Source organism: Musa acuminata, chromosome BXJ3-8 (assembly GCF_036884655.1).
Source record: "Musa acuminata AAA Group cultivar baxijiao chromosome BXJ3-8, Cavendish_Baxijiao_AAA, whole genome shotgun sequence".
NCBI classification, from domain to species: Eukaryota; Viridiplantae; Streptophyta; class Magnoliopsida; order Zingiberales; family Musaceae; genus Musa; species Musa acuminata.
This window is the reverse complement of record NC_088356.1, coordinates 41,497,523-41,518,275: the sequence shown is the minus strand read 5'-3', so window position 1 is coordinate 41,518,275 and position 20,753 is coordinate 41,497,523. Positions and strand designations below refer to the sequence as shown.

The window sequence follows — 20,753 nt, the reverse complement described above, 5'->3', positions numbered from 1 at the left end:
CCCTCGGGTTTAATTTATGCCAAAATTACAGTTCTGCCATTCGCATATTTCTGATTTATAACATTTCAAATATTTATGGTTTTATCAAAAATTGAGAAATTTAATTCATATTCTCAATTATAAATTGATAAATATGATTTATTATAATTATGATTAATTTTAATCATAATTATATTTTTGATTATTTGATTGGATTTATTTTTGATTAAAAAAATTATAAATTATTGTTTACTTTATAGTTTTCTCATATGAATTATTGATTATACATGTGGTAAATAAAATTAAAATCTAATTATTATTTTTGGAATTTTATTTACTTATTCACATGTGTATATATGAAATTGTGAAATAATGTATACCTTTCACATGCATGATTTATATAAATTATTGATTTTACATGTGGTAAATAAAATTAAAATCCAATTATTGTTTTTGGACTTTTATTTATTTATTCATATATATATATATATATGAAATTATGAAATAATATTTACTTTTCACATGAAGGCATGATTTATATGTTATCATGATTATCATATGAGTTTTCGTACTGATTAATATTCAATAATTATTATTATTATTTATTATTGAATTGCTTAGCATTAATGTTTAATAATAATAATAATAATTTATTATTAAATTACTTAGTATTTAATATTTAATAATAATTATTGTTATTTATTATTAAATTATTTTACATTAATATTCAATAATTATTATGGTTATTTTATTATCGAATTGTTTAGCATTAATGTTCAATAATTATTATTGTTATTTATTATTGAACTGCTTAGCATCAATATTCAATAATTATTATGGTTATTTTATTATTGAATTGCTTAGTAAAAATTAAAGAAATTGATGAATATTATTTGTAATTCATTTCTTTATGTTTTATCTGACTAGTAGCTGCCAAAGTGGCCTAGGATGATAGACTTTTGTGATATGAATTACAATAAAAGTTTTATCATTTATAGGATATTTTTATTTTATATTATTGTATTAGTCTTGTAGCCACCAAAGTGACCTGGACTAATGACTTATAAAATAATATTAAAAAATTAGTCCTAAATGATATTAAGAAAATAATATTCATAATGACACATATAATTAGGAGATTTAGATAATCCCAAAGGAGAATCTAATTCAAATAATTATATGATGGGGTAGGATGATATTATTTTTGGATATCCTTGCAGTTTAGGGTTGTATACCCAAAGGTAACAACACTATTCCATAATGATGATATCAGTCCTCCATAAATATTCTTGAGTGAACACTAGATATGTCAATATTTCACCCAAAGGTGTAATATAGATGATATCAATAGTTCATAATTTTTTGACAAACTCAAAGCATTAATGTTATTCTATATTTTTGAAGTGGTACTTCCGCATATACATTCATATGCTTCAAGTGTTCCTGTACTATCTGGATCAAATTATTCAGAATGGTTAGAGCATGTGCAATTCACACTGGGTGTATTAGATCTTGATTTAGCATTACTTGTTGAAAAGCCTACAGACTTGACTGATAAAAGTAATGTAGAACAAGTAAATGAAATGAAGGCTTGGGAAAGATCTGATAGACTTAGTTTAATGTTCATAAGAATGACAATTGCAAATAACATAAAGACTTCATTACCGATGACAACTAATGCAAAGGAATATTAAGTCCAACTATCAATGCGAGTGATAGCGGTTGTATTTCATCAATGTCATACTCCCTTTTATGTACCACAATATTTTTAGTCTTTCCTAATATAGTCCATAATGACCCTTTTAATTTGTCTTGTCAAGACAATCCCGTTATTACATTCAACCATAATATACATAAACATAAATGTAAACAGGATAGCAGAAACATACAACTTTAATTAAGTAAGAAGAATATAAATAATAACATCCACATAAACATGCATCACCATATCCTTTATGACTTGCTCACAAGCTCCATTCTAAGAACATGTTCTTTGAACATTTTACACTGTAAGACTTTTGTCAATGGATCAGCAATCATCATAGTGGTGCTCAAGTTCTCAATTGATACTTGCTGTTTCTAGACTTTTTCTCTAACCACCAAGTACTTTATCTCAATGTGCTTGGAACCACTAGAGTACTTGCCATTCTTAGAGAAGAAAACTACTGTAGTGTTATCACAAAATATTTTCAGCGGCCATAAAGCTTGATTTGTGGCCTTAAAGCATGCCACAAATTCAGCTTCCATTGTTGATGATGCAATAAGCGATTGCTTTGCACTTTTCCAAGAAATTGCCCCACCAGCTAACATAAATACAAATCCTGAAGTGGACTTCCTACTATCGAGCCAATTTACAAAATCAGCATCTGAATATCCTATCACTTCAAGCTGATCTGATCTCCTGTATGTGAGCATATAATCTTTCTCCCTTGCAGATATCTCATTACTTTCTTTGTAGCTTTTCAATGTTCCATTCCTGGGTTGCTTTGGTATCTTCCCAACATTACAACTTCAAAACTGATATATGGTCTTGTACAGGTTTGAACATATAATAGACTTCCAACTACGCACCCATAAGGAATATTCTTCATTTGATTCTTTTCTAAGTCATTTCTTGGGCACTGGTTTTGATTGAATTTTTCACCTCTAGTAATTGGTACATCATTGGCTGAGCAAAGCTGCATATTAAATCTTTCCAAGATACGATCAATATATCCTTTCTGAGACAATCCTAATAATCCTTGAGATTTATTCTTGAATATCTCAATGTCAATAACATATGTTGCCTCATTCATATTAACCATCTTAAAGTTTTTGTTGAGAAATATCTTGGTTTCGTGCAATAAACCAAGATCTCCTACTTACCTTCAAATATATACACTGATCAATAGTGCTTTCCTAAAATCCGAATGAAGTAATGATATTATGAAATTTTATATACCATTGTCTGGAAGCTTGTTTAAGGCCATAAATGAATTTCTTAAGTTTACAAGCCCAATTTTCTTTTCCATTTTCAATGAATCCTTCATGTTGTTCTATATAGATTTCCTCATCTAGATCCCCATTCAGAAATGCTGTTTTCACATCCATCTGATGCAACTCAAGATCATAATGAGCTACCAGATCTTTGCGCTAGTTGCAGTCGGTAATAAAGTATTTATGTTATTTGCAATTATCATTCTTATGAACATTAAACTAAGTCTATCAGATCTTTCCCAAGCCTTCATTTCATTTACTTGTTCTATAGTACTTTCATCAGTCAAGTCTGTAGGCTTTTCAACAAGTAATACTAAATCAAGATCTAATACACCTAGTGTGAATTGCAAATGCTTTAACCATTCTGAATAATTTGATCCAGATAGTACAGGGAAACTTGAAGCATATGAATGTATATGCGGAAGTACCACTGCAAAAATATAGAATAACATTAATGCTTTGAGTTTGTCAAAAATTTATGAACAATTGATATCATCTATATTACACGTTTGGGTGAAATATTGACATATCTAGTATTCACTCAAGAATATTTATGGAGGACTGATACCATCCTTATGGAATAGTGTTGTTACCTTTGGGTATACAACCCTAAACTGCAAGGATATCCAAAAACAATATCATCCTACCCAATCATATAATTATTTGAATTAGATTCTCCTTTGGGATTATCTAAATCTCCTAATTATATGTGTCCTTATGAATATTATTTTCTTAATGTCATTTAGGACTAATTTCTTAATATTATTTTATAAGTCATTAGTCCAAGTCACTTTGGTGGTTACAAGACTAATACAATAATATAAAATAAAAATATCCTATAAATGACAAAACTTTTATTGTAATTCATATCACAAAAGTCTATCATCCTATACCACTTTGGCAGCTACTAGTCACATAAAACTTAGGGAAATAAATTATAAATAATATTCATCAATTTCTTTAATTTTTGCTAAGCAATTCAATAATAAAATGACCATAATAATTATTGAATATTGATGTTAAGTAATTCAATAATAAATAACATTAATAATTATTGAACATTAATGCTAAGAAATTTAATAATAAAATAACCATAATAATTATTGAATATTATTGCAAAGTATTTCAATAATAAATAATAATAATAATTATTATACATTAATGCTAAGTAATTCAATAATAAATAATAATAATTATTATTAAACATTAATGCTAAGTAATTTAATAATAAATAACAATAATAATTATTGAATATTAATCAGTACGAAAACTCATATGATAATCATGATAACATATAAATCATTAATTTTATTTATCACATGTAAAATCAATAATTCATATGAGAAAACTATAAAGTAAACCATAATTTATATTTTTTTAATCAAAAATTAAATCTAATCAAAAATATAATTATGATTAAAATTAATGATAATTATAATAAATCATATTTATCAATTTATAATTGAGAATATGAATTAAATTTCTCAATTTTGATAAAACTATAAATATTTGAAATGTTATAAATCAGAAATATACGAATGGCAGAACTGTAATTTTGGCATAAATTAAACCCGAGGGTAAAACCGTAAATATGTTGACAGAACATAATCTAAAATTACTAAATTTACAAGGGTAAAATTATAATTTTAATAAAACCCTATCCTCGAGGGCAAAACTGTAATTATGCCAAAACCCTAATCTGCCTTCGTCTTCGCCGCCTACGCGAGCGGTGCTGCCGCTGCTGCCGCCTGTACGCAACTGTGGGCTGCCGCTTGTACGCGGCTACCAGCAGCAGTTCTAGCCTGCGCGCGGTCGCTGCCGCCACGGCGCTGCTACTGCTCACGCGCGACCGCTGCGGCAGTTCCTGCCGGCGCGTGGCTGCTGTTAGCGTGCGGTCGTCGCTTGTGCACGATCGCCACTTGGGCTGTCTGCCTGCGTGTGGCCGACCGTCGCATGGACAGGTTCTAGCCGCGTGCGGTCGACCGTCGCAAGGACGAGTTTAGCGTATGGGACGGATTCTGTGATGCCCGCATATGGGACGGGTTCTGTGATGCCCGCATTCGGGACGAGTTCTGTGATGCGCACGCTACCTAGTGTGGTCGTAGATTCACAGCGAGGTTGACGGTGACCATTGCTACTTAGCAATTCTTGAAAATTTTTTGCATCATAAATAAATTTTTTAATCCAAATCCACTGTAGAATCTGCAAGGAGTGCAAGTAATAGATCCTTTCTCCTCTCTTCCTATCCGACCCACTGAGATTGATGAAATTTTGGGGAGAAAAGGGTTTTGGGAGAGAAACTGAAATCCCTCGAGAGGATGTAATGTGCCAACACTCTCTCAACCCTAGGGGTCCTGTCTTTTTTATAGACGAGAGCAGAGGGTCTACGATGAGATCTCATGAACCCAATTAATTATTATATTATATATCTTATTCAATTATTCGACATGTTGGGACAATGTAGCTGCAGATCTCTTCCAAAAGCTCCCGAGATTGCAGCATTTGCGGATGAACGCAGTGGGCGGGTGCAGACAGGGGAGGAGAGTAGGAAGAAGGAAAGGCGAGATTTTCTTTCCTGTGGAAAGAGTAAAATGGGAAGCTCGTGATAAGAAAAAGGAGAAAACGAAGAATGAATGAATGGCTGCAACGTGGAGCTTCTAAAAGAATGGCAGATGTGTCACAGGTGATTGCACCAAATTGTTAATGGCGCACGGTTGCTATAAGAACCGGTGATCCTCGAAGAAGATTAAGCCATTGTTTCCGGTACCTATGTATATTTTCATTTTCTCGAGGTTCAGCAATGAGGACGTCGCCAGCGGGAGAGGCATGAAGGCTTGGAATGAATGCCAATCACGAGAATCACCATGACTGTTCATCAACCTAGTATTCTTGATGTTCCATGAGATCGAGAAAAGTCATGCGTACAGAACCTGAGCGGCGTCGATGCATATGGTTTGTGTGTGTGTTCTTCCCATTACGCAGGATCCAGCATGGAGGATCTCTTCCCTCCCATTGGTCCTCGGGTGGATGGTTAAGGAATATTGTTCTCCGAGATTTGCAATAATTTCATCTTGATCTGTTTTAGAATGTAATTATATCCATGAGAATGACTCGAGATTAAACTATGGGTGGTGGCCTCCTGAAGTTAATTCAGGACGGGCTTCGAGATCCATCTAAAAGTCCGGTCCTCATTAAGTGGAATAGTAAAAAAAGTTATGCCTAAAACTTATATTATGTGTACTTTCTTTATACCGAACTTAAGACATAGTAACAACCTATGGATAAGATATATTATACCTTTTGAACATCGTAAACGATACATGAAAAAAGCGATCCTTTTTATTTTTTTTGATAATAAGAAGCGATATGCATGACTAAATAAAAAAAATCTTATACTGAAAAAAATAATTTTTTTTAAAATTAGTTTGCAAATTATAAAAATAGGATTGATATTTTTTAAAAAAGAAAGGAGATAAAGCTATCCCGAAGCAAGTCCAAATACGTTGTTGACACGTGCAACGCCAAATCGACGCCAAGTAAACGTCCCCATATCGTGCAGCTTCTCTTGCACGCGGACTCGACCGCCGCTCTCCCCATCCCAAAGCCACACGCAAACACGCCCTACCGAAACCAAAAAAATGGCCACGCGTCACCTTCTCCCTCTTCCTCTTCTTCCCATTCCCCTCGTCTACAAAACCCTTCTCCGTTTCCCCAGCAAACCACTCGCCCCTCATCCCCGCACGCTCTGCTCCTCGGCCGCTTCCTCCTCCTCTTACTCATCCATGGCGTCGACTCCGAAGAAGGTACAACAATGTCCTTTTCCTCTCCTCTGGTGCGTTTGATTCTTCTTTTCTTAATCTCTCGAATCGGATCAGGTCCTCGTTCCCATCGCCAATGGCACGGAGCCGATGGAGGCGGTGATCACGATCGACGTCCTACGCCGCGCCGGTGCCGACGTCACCGTCGCCTCCGCCGAGAAAGACCTCCGCGTGGACGCCTGCTGGGGGGTCAAGCTGGTCGCTGACGCCCTCGTGGCCGACGTCGCGACCGCCTCCTTCGACCTCATCTCCCTACCCGTGGGGTTTTGCTTCGAGCTTTTAGCATCTCAGTTTTTTAGGGTTCCTTTCTTATCTGATTTGAACTGTGACTTGAGTAGGGAGGGATCCCGGGCTCGGATACTCTCAGGGATTGTGGAGTGTTGGAGAGTATAGTGAAGAAGCAGGCTGAAAAAGGTGGGCTTTATGCGGCGATCTGTGCTGCGCCTGCTGTTGCCCTTGGATCATGGGGCTTGCTTAAAGGTCTAAAGGTGAGATTATTTTTGGGTAATTTGCTTTCCTTATATTAGATGTCCCATATCTCGGTCATTAGTTAGACGTGTTGTTGCGCTATGTATACTTTCAGATTCATGATTTATCAAATCATTTTTTAGTTATAAACAATGACGTGATTATTAGCTTATTATTCGGCCTTCATATTCCTTTCATGTCAGTGAATGGACTCTTTATGTATGCTCCTTATTGTAAGAGCTCTTTGTCAGTGCTGGATTTCTAACAAGTGTTTATTTTTTCTCTCTCTCTTGCCGTCAACAGGCGACTTGTTATCCTTCATTCATGGACAAACTGCCCTCAGATGCAACCGCAGTGGAGTCGAGGGTCCAAGTTGAAGGTCAAGTTGTCACAAGCCGCGGACCAGGAACAGCTATGGAGTATTCTTTGGCTTTGGTCGAAAAACTTTATGGGAAAGATAAAGCGGATGAAGTCGCAGGACCCATGGTAAACACTATTTATTTGTTTTACTTCTGATACTTTCTTGTTGTTGTTATGCTTCTGGTAAAATTGAGTTGAAATTGTTTAAACATATAATTACTCTTAGGCTTTTGATCCATAACCTGAATCAGGAACCAAATTAAATGGCTACTCCATCCTGATTTGAAAATTGTATTTTAGGTCTGCATAATGATAACATGAACCTTTGGATGTAAAAGCAAATTCTATCATGTTCTTTGAACAATTGGCCATTTTGTTGTTCTAATTTTGTGGTGACGTGATGTCACCACTAGGAGTTACGGCATTGGAGTGATTGTTTTCCAAATTTGTAACTTCTAACTGTAATGAAGCAAAATATGATCAATATAAAGCTACCTTGAGATTTTTACCACTACTGACCAATCGGGAATGATGTATGACCTGATTATGTGTACATGTAGATTAATACAATGGACTGGTATGAGGTTAAATATGTTTTACATGATTTCTATATATCGCTCAAAGAATGATGCAAGTTCTTGGTTAGTGTTCACTGCCTACAAGTATATTGCCCCTAAACCGTCCCACATTTAGTGGTAAGGCTTCTATACAACATTAGATCATACCATTCCTTAGAAGTTTAGTCAAATTATGCATTCTCAACTTACCATGCTTGATAGATGACCCTACAATTTGTTCAAGGCTCCCCATGCACCCATTCTCTTTGCTTTTATATGGTATGATTGGCCATGATAATCTTTCCACCACTGCCTACTAGTTCTGAATTTATTATGTAATTATAAGCCTTCAATTGTCTTTGATTGGAATCTGACTGTCTGGTGGGTAATGTCCACAAACATTTCTAATCGGAACCTTTATTTCATTGTTGAATTCATAAAGAATAAGGTCTAACAATCCGTGTGGTCCTCCTCTTTGGGTATACTGCACCCAATCCCTTTTTTTAACTGAGGAGATATACTTCTCCCTCTCTAATTAGCCGAGAGGATGAAACACCTATGCGAAGAAGAGGGTACGCCATGGGCATGGTTGAATGGTATGGTAACTGGTGACAGGAAAAAGAGGAATCAACTGAAAAACATGATGACATGAGATTATGTGACGTTGAGGATGAATTTGGTCATTAGAGTGAGTGTGGGTTGTTGATGATGGTGATACGAAGAGGAAGAGGGAAAATTTTGAGCTAGTGACAATGAATTGCAAAGACTATGGGATGTCAGAATTCAGTAATGGATGTGCTGGGCCTGAGAAATAAATCATTGGTGATGGTTATAAATTATGGTTGATTGAGGAAAAGAAGGATTCTTAAATGGGTAATTTAGGTCACTTTTTCCGTAAACTGGCTACATTCCATGGTTCCCTCAATTCCAAGTAATGTAGATTGTGTATCTAGCTTCCAGTATGTGGACCTTTTGATGTTTTAAAGGAATATATAGAAGTATTGTCTGAAATGTTCTAGCAAGCCTTAACAAAAATGCCATATGCATGGTAATGACTTTTATCTGGCTGAAGCCAACAGCTTATATGATGCGTTTAACGAGTTATATGATATATATGATCCTTTACATTAATCATCATTGGGTAATGTACTCAGTGCATTAGTAAAAATCAGTTGGTTTTTTCAAATCCATGTGTATCTTTGATACTTCTTTTATATGCAAATAAATTAATTGTTTGTTTAGGTCATGCGTCCACATCATGGAGTTGACTTTGCCATGACTGAGATAAACTCTACATCATGGAAGTTTGATTCTACACCTCAGGTAAGATGATATTTCCATAGAGCGCTATTAGTTTTACATAGTATGCTTCAGAGTTTTGCAGTCTTTCTTGTTTGTTGTTCTATTGTGTAGCCAGGTCTTTGTTAGCTTCATTTTGTAGTCTCATGAACTACCTACCTGACAAGCTATCACGGATTACTTTGTTGTTGTTTATACTACAATTTCCAACCTCGAGGCATGCCTTTGTTATGCATGCTGACCAAGCATGAGTCAAATGTGTGGCTGGAAGAGAATGGATCATCTGCTAGTCTTGAACTGCTGCTGCAGATTCCAGATGTCGAGTAATTTGCTGGAATGTTAGTTATCATTTTCATATTATAGTTGGAAATTGATGTTATTCTGTGCTTATGCATGTTCTTTGAAGCTTCAGCTATGTTTGTGGTTTCAAATTCATTTTTGTGTCGAGCTCTGATTTTATGGATGTTTTTCCTGACATTTTTCGCTGGACTATTAAAAAAAAAAAGCATTAGGATGTCTTTGGTGCAGTTGTTTAAAGAAACTAGTAGTCGATCATAGCACTATAACAGAAAATTGCGATTAGGACACATTTAATTTGTCAACAGCATTTTTGCTGGAAGAAGAAATTGAAGTATGCTGGCTTCCATATTCATCTCATTCTCGAGTACCTTATGGTCATGGCCATCTTAGAACCAGTGATTGGTATTTTATGCCTTTTTATTTCTAGCTAGAGCAAACTTATTAACATTTGTCCCTTGTGTGGTCAAGATTCTTGTTCCGATTGCAAATGGCTCAGAGGAGATGGAGGCCGTGATGATAATTGACACTTTGCGCAGAGCAAAGGCCAATGTTGTGGTAGCATCAGTTGAAGATAAGCTAGAAATCGTGGCATCTAGGAAAGTGAAGCTGATAGCTGACATGCTTCTGGATGAGGCCATTAAGTTGCAATACGATCTCATTGTTCTGCCGGTAAGCAGTGCCTTTTGGCTGTTTGGTCTTGCAAATGACTTTTGTCTCTACTCTCAGTCGCTTTAATTTTAATTTTATAGGGTGGCCTTCCTGGTGCTCAAGCATTTTCAAATTCAGAGAAGCTGGTCAATTTACTCAGAAAGCAGGCAGAATCTAGTAAACTTTACGGAGCAATATGTGCGTCACCAGCGATAGTCTTGGAGACCCATGGTCTGCTTAAAGTAAAGACCAACGAAATCTTTGTCTACACACAGCACCACAGAGAAACTATGAAAAAGATTAGAACATAACAGGGTCACGTAGTTTAGACATCATATGTTCATCCAAGGTTGTCAAAATTTGGAAAGATTCTCTTAACCCTTTCATGTTCTTCCTGCTCTAGGGTAAGAAGGCAACAGCATATCCAGCAATGTGCGACAAGCTTTCGGACCAAAGCTACTGCGAGAACAGAGTGGTGGTCGACGGGAACCTGATCACAAGCAGAGGCCCAGGGACGTCGTTAGAGTTTGCATTGGCCATTGTCGAAAAGCTCCTTGGTCGCCAAAAGTCTCTTGACCTTGCAAAAAGTATGGTTTTCGTATGATCACTAGGCCTATTACGTTTAAGTGAATGTTTTGCAAGGGTTAGACAATTTCCGTGTATAACCGACTGTTTGAGCTGCTTGTAAGTAGCCCTTGAGAATAATCCTTTTTATGTACGTGCGTGTGTTACGGTATTGCCGACCTTTGAACTTATGCAGTTTTCTGGTAAGCAGCAGCACAAGAAGAGAGACGATCAGAGGTCGAGGATTCCTGTAATGCTTTCTGGATCTGCATCTAGTCCTTGGTTTCCGTTCCTGCGTGTAGGGTTCGAGGTTCCAAATAAAGAACAGTGTTGTCTGTTGCGGATGAAGAGTGGCATGCCAATATCGAGGCCTTTTATGGCAAAGTATCATCTTGGATGACGGATGGATCTCCTGCGGTTTTGGCTTGATCTGAAATAGTAGGCATCCATTGTTGTCGATCTGTTGGGGTTAAACCAGCTGTTATTTCTCGATTCGACGATGGCGGCTATATGAATGAATATTATTATCCTTCCACCTTTACTGCTACCTGCGAACTCGCGTGCTTGTCGCCACGTGTCTATTCAATTTTAAAATGACTAATATGGTTTTTAGAAAACTCTTTTCTTTAGGCCATATAATTCTGTGACAGATAGATAAATTTCTTTTTATCGTGTTTTAACCCCGAAGCCTAAACCGGAAGCGCTTACTGACTCGAAAGGACGTTGGTCTCATCGCGTACGCAAGCTGTCGATGGCGTACCGTTGTCACATGTACGCACTATTCTTTTGCCCACACATTTTTTTGACGCGGGTCCCACCTTTCGCCACTTTTCGGAGTCCCTCTAATCGCACCCGCCCCCGCACCGGTCATCCATCTTTCTCGCCGTCTCGCGATCAAAATCTTCTCCCCCCTTGCGGCTTTCGTCCGTCTCTCGTGAGGTCGCCCGATTCTCGTAGGTACCCGTGTGCCTTGAGCTTCGTCGGGCATGTGGTTTCTTCTTCCGGTTATCTCTTAGGCCTATTTGTTTGTAGTAGTCCTCTCTTGATCTTCTGTTCCTTTTCGTTTCCTTGCCTTTTCTTCTTTCGATTTTTGGAAGTAGGTTTTGTTGCTCTATGCACTGTTGGTGGAATCTGTTGCGAAGTAATCAGTTTTCTACTTTATCTTTCAGCCGTCAAACTCGATATTCGTTTTTTCGGTAGGAGATTGTTCCTTTTTTTGGGGGGGGGGAGGAGAATTCGACTAATCTATGTATAAAATTAGTCCTATGATTTCTTGATTATGTGTTTTCATTCTCGAAAGAGAGATTTGGGCAGTTCGTTCTTATCATTTCTTAATAGTGTTGTTATCGGGTATTTATTTCCTCTGCAATCCAAAATTCTGCTGGAACCATTCATTATGCATACCATGTGGAAATGGAATCTCCGCAGATAACACTAGTGACGAGGCATGTAAGGTCCTGATATGAGCCGTATATCTGTATTCATCATGTTTTTACCTTCTATGGTCTTACCAGTGTAGTGTTGATATGCTATTGGATTCTGATTCTGAAGATAAATACAAGATATGACATATGTGTTGAAAATTAATTTGCAAACACCATGGTACTCGTGTCCAACTATTATTAGTTGACGCATGAGTGATTCTTCGATGTTGATTTTATGTTGCAATTTTCTGTTTATAGTTTATTGTAGTAGAACTGCATCGTAAACAGCAAAAAAAAAAAAAAAAAACCCTGATTTCACTTAGCGTCTATGTTTCTTGTCTTTGTCGATATGTTCGATGTTGTTAGCTAATCACAAATTTTATGTGAAAAATGGAGTAGATATCAAGTCAAACAATATCTTACTTAGTGTACACGTAAAAGGATGTGGATTCATAGTTTGTTGATCCTCTTTATCTCTCAGGTTGCTAATGATTGAGGCATGGATTTTACATTTGAAGGACTATCCTGGGACAACGTATGCCAAACATTTGAGAAAGCATACAAGAGTAATGATTTGGTACAGGTTTGTGTTATTGAAGTTTTCAATAAAAATACATGCTTTTGATTTCTGTGAAGTCATAGTTAACATTGTGTGCATTTAATCTGTGCAATTGAAGTTCTCTTATGCACCATTTATTTGCTTTTCATAACAAATAAAAAACTGTTTTGGACAGATCCCACGCAAGTATGTTGATGTGGTTGGTAAACAATTTAGAGATATAATTGATGAGGTTGTGGGTGATTGGCTGGATCCTGCTGGTGATTGTGCCGAAGGACTTGATACAAAAAATTCATTAGATGGTGATATAGCCAGTAAGATAGATGGAGTTTTAAAGGAAGAACTCGATGTATCCTTTTCGGATGACAATGTATCTATTTGTGTTAAATGGGAGCCAAATTCTTCATCTGTGGTAAATTCAAGTCTGATCGCACCCTCTGATCTGAACCAAGACTCAAGTTACAACAATGAGTTTGATGAATGCCAGGAGGAAACTCTTCCGACCAAAGCAGCTAATTGCTCAGACGTGTTAGATGGAAATCCTGAAAACTTCTTACCTTCTGTTGCATCTCTTTCTGGCCTTCCAAAAATATGTCCTTTAGTAGATGAAAGCCTTCAATTGGAACCTTGTGAAAGTAGATCTGTTGAAGATAGACCGCCTACTGAAACATGTGGTATGTGCTGCTATATTGTGTGACTTTTCTATGATTGCTGGTTCAGCGCAGCAACAATTCATCTATGTTATTTTCTGGCAGATGCTGCGAGAGGTATCCATACATCACAAGAATTCATCTCTCCTAGAGGGTGCCTTGTAAATGAACATGAGCTGCAAATTAAACAAGACAATTCACGGGCTTCTCTGCGAGAAACTGAAGGTATACGTTCAAATTTCTTACAAAGATTGAGAACATCAACTTGTTTTCCTTTTGTCTGTATGATGACTATGATTCTTGTCCTAAGAAAACTATTCACAACAGCAAGCAAAAGTTAGCAGTTTTTTATATCTGACATGCGAGATCAGCACTTCACAAATCAGTTATTTGTGGCTCATAACATATATGAAAAATTGCCGCTAGCCTCCTTGTTCGTTAAGAATAAAGGTCAAATTTTGTTGCGGTGCGGGTCATACTTTCAAGGACACTTAGGACCATCTCTTCTGAACTTTGTTGCATCTGAAGGATATTAACACATAAAAAAAAAGGTGGTCGAGCTTAACATACCATTCTGTATGATCAATTGCAACAAACTATTGCAATCACGGCTTTCAAGCCTCCGTCATGATGTGGCACATCTCTTCAAGACACATGGCCTGTGCATTTTCCTCAGCTGAAGATATTTATGATTTTTGTGATACATCACTTATCACAGTATTTTTGTAAATTTTAGATACATGTATTCTTCTGACATGCCAGTCTTAAATGACCGCCCACTGGGACCAATGATACTCATTTGAAGTCATGGTAGTTATGTACCTTTCTAATCATTGCTCCGCGATACATCTACCTTGAGTAGCATATGAATCTTATTGCTTGATAGAATCTTGAAATTATTCTGGATGGACTGGTACAAATCAGTGACCTAATCCAGAACAAGTAATTTGTTTTCTTATTGTTCAAAATCTAGTCGTTCTACCTTTTCTGGATCACTTTCTTTGTTAAAATGTCCATCTTTCTCTGGCAATATTTTGTCATATATTTTTTAAACAAATTGTTATCGTATCAGAAAGTCTTTCTTGTTGTTATTCATTTATTTTCCAATTTTGACCTCATCTGATTGTACCTGTCTAACCAATTGTTCAGTCATTTGCTACATAGGTAGATAGATCATCAATTGACTTTACATAGAACTCAGTTCAAAGAAGACATGCAGGATGAAAAACTTAATATCTCATCCTAATCTAAAATCTTATGTTTGTTTTTATGTTGTTTCTTGAGATTTATCAGTTTGCCTTAGTGGGGATGACAAATTCAACGATGATGATGTTATTGACGCGAAAGCAGAACCAATGGAAGTATCTCAGGATCTGGATATTAATGATAACTGGGAGGACAATGAAGATTATGAACAGGCCATGATCTCATATCAGAAATCAAGGGCATCATACAAGGTATATATACATATGTATATAGCATACTCCTTCAAATCCCTATTGTCGTATACGGAAATGCTGGAGTTACCTATTTCTCCCACAAATTCTCCTTTTCTTATCCTGTACTGTTCTTACAGTTATCGAGAAACGTCTGAAATGTGAAAATTGCCCTGAAGAATTAAAATACCAAATTGGATTGTCTCGGAACCATAATTTCTGAGACAGAATTTTACGTTTTCAACCATGTTTCTTTTTTTGAAAAAAATTAAATAGTGAAAATCATTTGTCTCCTATCAGTCTATTCCTGCACACAAGTTGGGTTTTGTGGACAATAATTTAGTACGCTAAGGCATGTTACTTGCACCCTATTTCTTCAGAGTATTATTTTGTGTTCTAATCTGCACTGAACTGTTTTTTTTGTTATAAGCATCGTACTATCATATGTTGCTTGTTATCTCGCAGAAAAAACTTGGTGCCTCGCTTATCACAAAATTACGGCAGTTCAAGGGCCATAAGGTGAAAAATTCATACTGCGATGTCGTCGGCAGAGAGCGAGACAGACAGGGAAATGAGCTATTAAAGAATCCAAATTTGTCTTCTGTTCACGATTCATTGGAGTCTGATTGGGAGCTGCTGTAGAATTAGCTTCTCCGTGAAGGTCACTGCACCGGTCAGCTTGATCTTTGTTCTCTTGTTATGGTCGGTACGGATGAAGTAATAACGCGTTTCATCATGCCGGTATATCAATAAAATCCTGATGACTGTAAAATTTGTCGAAACGCATGCTTTGATCCAGGAATTTTTGTTGGAAAGGAAGCTTCTTGTTCGTTCTAAAGACCACCACAAAGTCATGAGCTTTCATCACGTAGAGGTGGTTGCATAAGCTGTGTTCTATTTACATTGTCTGGTATTTACATCGATGCAAATAGGAGATTGGATTCGATCTTTTTTTCTTAATGAAATGTAAAATATTTAATTATCAGCCAAATGAGAAGGACGGAGATAAACAATTAAAGACAAAAAATTAGATACAGCAAACCAATACAGATCTTAATGTTCAAGACAAGCTATGACCAACCCATGCTACAAGTCGAATCGATTAGTCTTCTTAGCCTTTCGTGTGCTGCGTCCGGTGGGTCATTAAATAAAATGGTCGATTCATATGAATCGAACGGGTTTACGCTACCTTTACGGAAGTAGGCGGCTGGCAAGACGTCGACCTGCAATAGAGCTTCTGCTGGCTGTGACTTTTGCTCCGGAGGCGGTGGCACCGTGCTTTGTCCCTCAGCTCCAGGAAGGCTCGCATAGTTTCGACGTCAAAACCTCCGGCAAACTGGTGATGACAACGAGTTAAAGGTGTCGTACATGCTAATCTAATGTAACGTACGACAGCAGCAAGTACCTGGTGGACTCTGAAGGCAAATCTGACACCCTGAAGCATCATCTCTTCTTCTTCGGGGCTTCCTGCCATCATCTCCAGTTCAGAACAAACCCTTTTCATGTACTTCATCCCCAACTTCACCGATGCCAGCTTGATCTGCACAAGTATTTCTCGTGTCTAATCAATCACCTCTTCGCATCGAGTACAAACGAATGGGAACAAAATGCTTTAGTTGACACACGACTTAGTTCAATTCTTTCCTGTAAAGATGATACATGACACGAGTGTTATGTACTTCATTAACAGAAAAGATGAGGTACCAAAACTCTAAGCCGACTCTCCTGCGACACAAGCTTCCATAGTTAAATGAACAACATGCTCGCTCAAGGAGAGAACAAAATAGATTCGCTGTCGACACCAAACATCAGCTCCCACTCAGCTACTATCGACCTTAAGCGTGATGACAGGGTGCACAAGTACAAGATAATGAAATGCTAATGAAGGTCACATGGGCCAAATACATCAAACTAAGAACGGCGCCAAGGCATGGCTTTACGACAAAAGAAGAACAACGATGGCCTGAGAAGACGAGTACAAGCGCCTTACTGTCAACCATCTTAGCGTTTGCAAGCACCGATAGGAATAAAAACACGGTGTTCTACAGTGCAATCAGTGTGTGTCCTCTCCCGATGGGCGATGGCCCCATCCATGATGGTTGCCGCGGTAACGTGAGCGTACGAACCAGGTTGTTCATCATTATTATTGTTCTATGATTTCCTTCCAGTTAAATAGCTCCAAGGTTAACGATGGACTCTCCTATTCCCATTCACGTGACCATTGTTCTATGATTTCCGGTTAAATAGCTAGCTCCAAGGTGATAATGGACTCTACCATCTCGATTCACGTGAGCCCGCGCTCACGTGGATCGAGAGCTGCCGCTGCTGCTGCTTTTGCTTTGGCCAATTGGCCCACCGCTGATCTAAGTTTGTCCTTTGTCACCAGGCGATGACATCCCACGCCGGACCACAAGGATGAAAGAAAAGAACAAGAAGGCCGGTGAGGTACCTGGTTGACGTCTCCGCTCTCCATCATCCATTCGCAGGGAATACCAAACGCCTTGTACCGCTTAGTCGCACACTCTCGCACGCGCGACAGCTCGTAGACCCTATGCTCCAATCTGTATCATCAGCCCACAGTGACACCATCAGATACCACCCAACTTACAAACGGGGGAGAAAAGATGATGAATACTTGTCCAGCAGCGACTGCATCTTCTTGAGAGCGGAAGCGCAGGGCTGGCGAGGGTCGTCGCGGAACGACGACGCCTCCGATTCCGACTTCTTGAGATCGCAGTAGCCGAAGGCCGCCTCGCGCATGGCGTCCGCCTTGTGTTCCGGCCATTCGAAGTGCTTCAGCACCGCTCTCTCGTCCACCTGCGACGCCCATCACCCGACATCCCAATAAACGTACAGCCCCAAGGATTGGCTACGAAGGAAAGAGAGGTTGAGATCTAAAGAAGAGTACCAGGATGGAGAGCTCCTCGTCGAGCCACTTGACGAAGGCGACCACGTCTTGGATGCCGGCGAAGGCCGCCTGCTCCACCTCCTTTATTAAGAATCTAATGAAGTCGCCCTGCGTCTCCACGTCTGTCTTTATCTGCCATTAATGAAGCGATTAAGAACAAAGTAATCCTTATGATTCGGATCCGGTGTTTCTTTAAGTGACAACAAAAGAGTTAATTAAGAGGCGTCGATCGGTTCCTGCCACGTCAGAACACGATACGTATCGACGGCAGGCTGAGAGGGGGCAAATGCGTCGATCGAAGGAGGTCATAGGACCTTGGCAATTTGGAGTACACAGAGGCGGCGGCGGCGGCGAAATTGGAGGGAGAGAAGAAGACTTACGGCGAGGAGGTGGGCGGAGCGGTTTTCGATCTCCCCGATCATGTCGCGGGGGTTCGCAGCGGAGCCTGGGGCCGCGTCCTGCACTCCACCGCAGGACTCCCTCTTGGTCTCCCGCCGCATCAGGGAGTGGTAAAACTCCACCACCTCCGGCACTCGCCGCACGCTTCCCGCCGCCGACCTGGACCCCATCGGCGGGGGCGGCGGTGGAGGCGGAGGAGGCCGCGCTCCGCTTGATGGAGCGGGCACCGCCAATGGAGCCGGCGGCGGAATCGGCGGAAGGCACGATAATTTTGGGCTTTTTCTCGTCGCAACGGCGGACGCGGTCTCCGATGACGAGGACGAGTACGACGACAAAGACCAGGCCGACGGCATGGGAGGTGGCTTCGGAACTCTAGGAGCTCGGGGTTCCAAGAACTCTTCTTTTTCTCCGTTGCGTGGCTGTTGATGCTCCCCTTCGGCCTTCCCTACTTCCGCCTTTGGAAATCTGCACTCCGGCTTTTGGAATTCTTGATCAGGACCAATGTCGGCGGATTTGGGGTGTTTTAGCAAGCTTTTGAGGAGATTCGATCTCGCGGAGGCGTCGATGAGCCCTTGGAACCTCTGGGCTGACAAGCACTCGTCGACCTTCACCGGCCCGGCGCAAAACTGCGTCCAGTCGCCATTGCCCTGCTCGGACAACGCCTTCCTCAGCTCGTCCAACTCTGTCTCGAGCTCCCTTATCCTCCTCTCGCTGCGCTGGCCTTCCTCTTCGCCGACCCGTATCTTAGAGCTCAAGCCCTCGACTTCGTCCTGCAGCGCTCGGTTCTCCGCCTCCAGGCGCTCTATCCGGTCGCCGGCCCGCGCGAGCTCGTCGCTCTTGGTCGCGATCTCCTTCTCGAGGAAGGGGACGATGGCGACGGTCTCCTTGAGAAGCTTCTGCTCCAGGAGCTGGACGCGGAGCAGGGACTCCTTCTCCTGGAGCTCCTCTACCAGGCGGAGCAGCTCGGCGACGTTGGGCGAGCGGGGCCGTACCTGGGCGGACGCGCGGGGGAAGTAGACGCCGAAGGACCGGGCGAAGGCGGCTGCGGCCGTGTCTTTAGAGGATGAATGCGGCGGAGTCTGGTGGTGTGAGGCCTGGGAGGAGGATGAACGGCGAGGCGCGTCCGCCTTGGGCGCGGCCGGGCTGCGTTGGAACCCCATGGCGGCCTTCACCTTGCCCGAGACCATCCTTCGTGATGAGATGTCGCCTCTCTCTCTCTCTCTCGATCTCTGAGCTTTCTCTGGCACTCTAAACTAAGCCTTGCATTGCTCAAAGCAGTGCTGGGTGGGAAGTGTGTAATGGTGGCGAGCAAGTGCGCACTTTCTCTCTTCTGCTCCTGCCGTGTTTGGTTTAATTGAGCATACAATGAATGGGATAGGATTAAAGAAAGAGGAAGGTGGGAAGAGTTGGGCGTTCGGTTGTCTCTTCTCCTCGCTATGGGTTAACGAGATCCACAGGTTTACGCTGACACCAGGATGTGGTCAATTGGCAATCTTTCGGTGTCTTTAATGACTTGGAAACCTTTCTTCATCGTGTATTGTGTGTTGCATATGTATGCGTCTCGTATGTGCCTTCGCTTGGGGGGGGATGGGGACGGGAGGGGTTGGAACGGTGGGTGTGTTGGGGGCGCTCTGAGTCTGCACTAACAGCAGAGCGGCACAGATCTTAAAAGCAGTGAAAAGTGGGCGGTGGCCGCGGCAATGGCAGGAGGCTCCGTGTAAGCCGAAACAGGGGAGGGGAATCCGACTCAGGTGTCTGCGAGCTTCCTTCAACCACGATAAATATGGTTCATATTAGCCTCCTGCCATTGCCATTGATGACCCTTTCCCTTTCAGAAAGGTGCGTGGATGGGATAGCGAGCTAAGCCAGCAGACACCGCCTTCGCAGCTTGACGACCATTTAGGGACTGGTGAGTCGACGATCCTCACGTGCGGTGGCAGTGGAGAGGGTGGCCATGTTCCAGCTTTTCGATTTGATTGATCCAGAAGTGAAATCGTACAAAGGTGGTGGTCTCGAGCGAATGATTGCAATCATTCTTTCGATTCACGCTCATCCTTCCAAAATGTTGGTCTTTCGATTTTTATTTTTATTTTATTTCAAAAAAAAGAGAAAATAAATTATTCCAGAGGAAATGATCGCTCCCAACATTTTACTGAATCGACGAATTTATTATGTAATGGGTTTATATATTTTTTTTCTTGAAATTTACAAGCAATTTATATATTTTCATCTTTGTTTCTTCTTTTTTCTAATGTGTTTTAAGACGAACAGGGTGCACGTTCTTTGGGCTGGGCCTCCGTGTCACACGCAGGACGTAACGTAAGCTCAAAGGCCACGGCATGGGTGCAGTGCAGATTTTAATGGCGATCACAGTGGGCACCGGACCTGGCCACACCGTTCCATGTATG

The 20,753-nt window shown here is 40.1% G+C and overlaps 3 protein-coding genes across 18 annotated transcripts; 2 read left to right on the top strand and 1 right to left on the bottom strand.

Moving 5' to 3' along the window:
* Positions 1 to 6,544: 6,544 nt before the first annotated feature.
* Positions 6,545 to 11,123, top strand: LOC103995065 (protein DJ-1 homolog A). Its single transcript, XM_009415560.3, has 8 exons — positions 6,545 to 6,758; positions 6,831 to 7,031; positions 7,112 to 7,261; positions 7,545 to 7,727; positions 9,401 to 9,481; positions 10,226 to 10,426; positions 10,507 to 10,647; positions 10,809 to 11,123. The coding sequence occupies exons 1-8, from the start codon at positions 6,594 to 6,596 to the stop codon at positions 11,007 to 11,009; spliced, it is 1,323 nt and encodes a 440-aa protein (XP_009413835.2). The 5' UTR covers positions 6,545 to 6,593; the 3' UTR covers positions 11,010 to 11,123.
* Positions 11,124 to 11,784: 661 nt separating this feature from the next.
* On the top strand, positions 11,785 to 15,853 carry LOC135584474 (uncharacterized). Of its 16 annotated transcripts, none has more exons than XM_065162559.1 (6): positions 11,785 to 11,922; positions 12,875 to 12,970; positions 13,128 to 13,626; positions 13,708 to 13,827; positions 14,887 to 15,059; positions 15,504 to 15,853. In XM_065162559.1, exons 2-6 carry the CDS (start codon positions 12,893 to 12,895, stop codon positions 15,678 to 15,680), a joined length of 1,047 nt encoding a protein of 348 aa, XP_065018631.1. In that variant the 5' UTR covers positions 11,785 to 11,922; positions 12,875 to 12,892; the 3' UTR covers positions 15,681 to 15,853. The 16 variants fall into 16 exon arrangements, with proteins under 16 accessions (XP_065018631.1, XP_065018638.1, XP_065018625.1 ...); XM_065162566.1 differs by having other exon boundaries at positions 12,875 to 12,976; positions 14,896 to 15,059; XM_065162553.1 differs by having other exon boundaries at positions 12,875 to 12,976.
* Positions 15,854 to 16,029: 176 nt separating this feature from the next.
* Positions 16,030 to 19,688, bottom strand: LOC103995068 (protein INCREASED PETAL GROWTH ANISOTROPY 1). The gene is made up of 6 exons (XM_009415567.3): positions 18,327 to 19,688; positions 17,947 to 18,078; positions 17,674 to 17,855; positions 17,488 to 17,599; positions 16,444 to 16,578; positions 16,030 to 16,374 (listed from the first exon to the last, which is right to left on the bottom strand). Exons 1-6 carry the CDS (start codon positions 19,530 to 19,532, stop codon positions 16,219 to 16,221), a joined length of 1,923 nt encoding a protein of 640 aa, XP_009413842.2. The 5' UTR covers positions 19,533 to 19,688; the 3' UTR covers positions 16,030 to 16,218.
* Between the last annotated feature and the right edge of the window lie 1,065 nt (positions 19,689 to 20,753).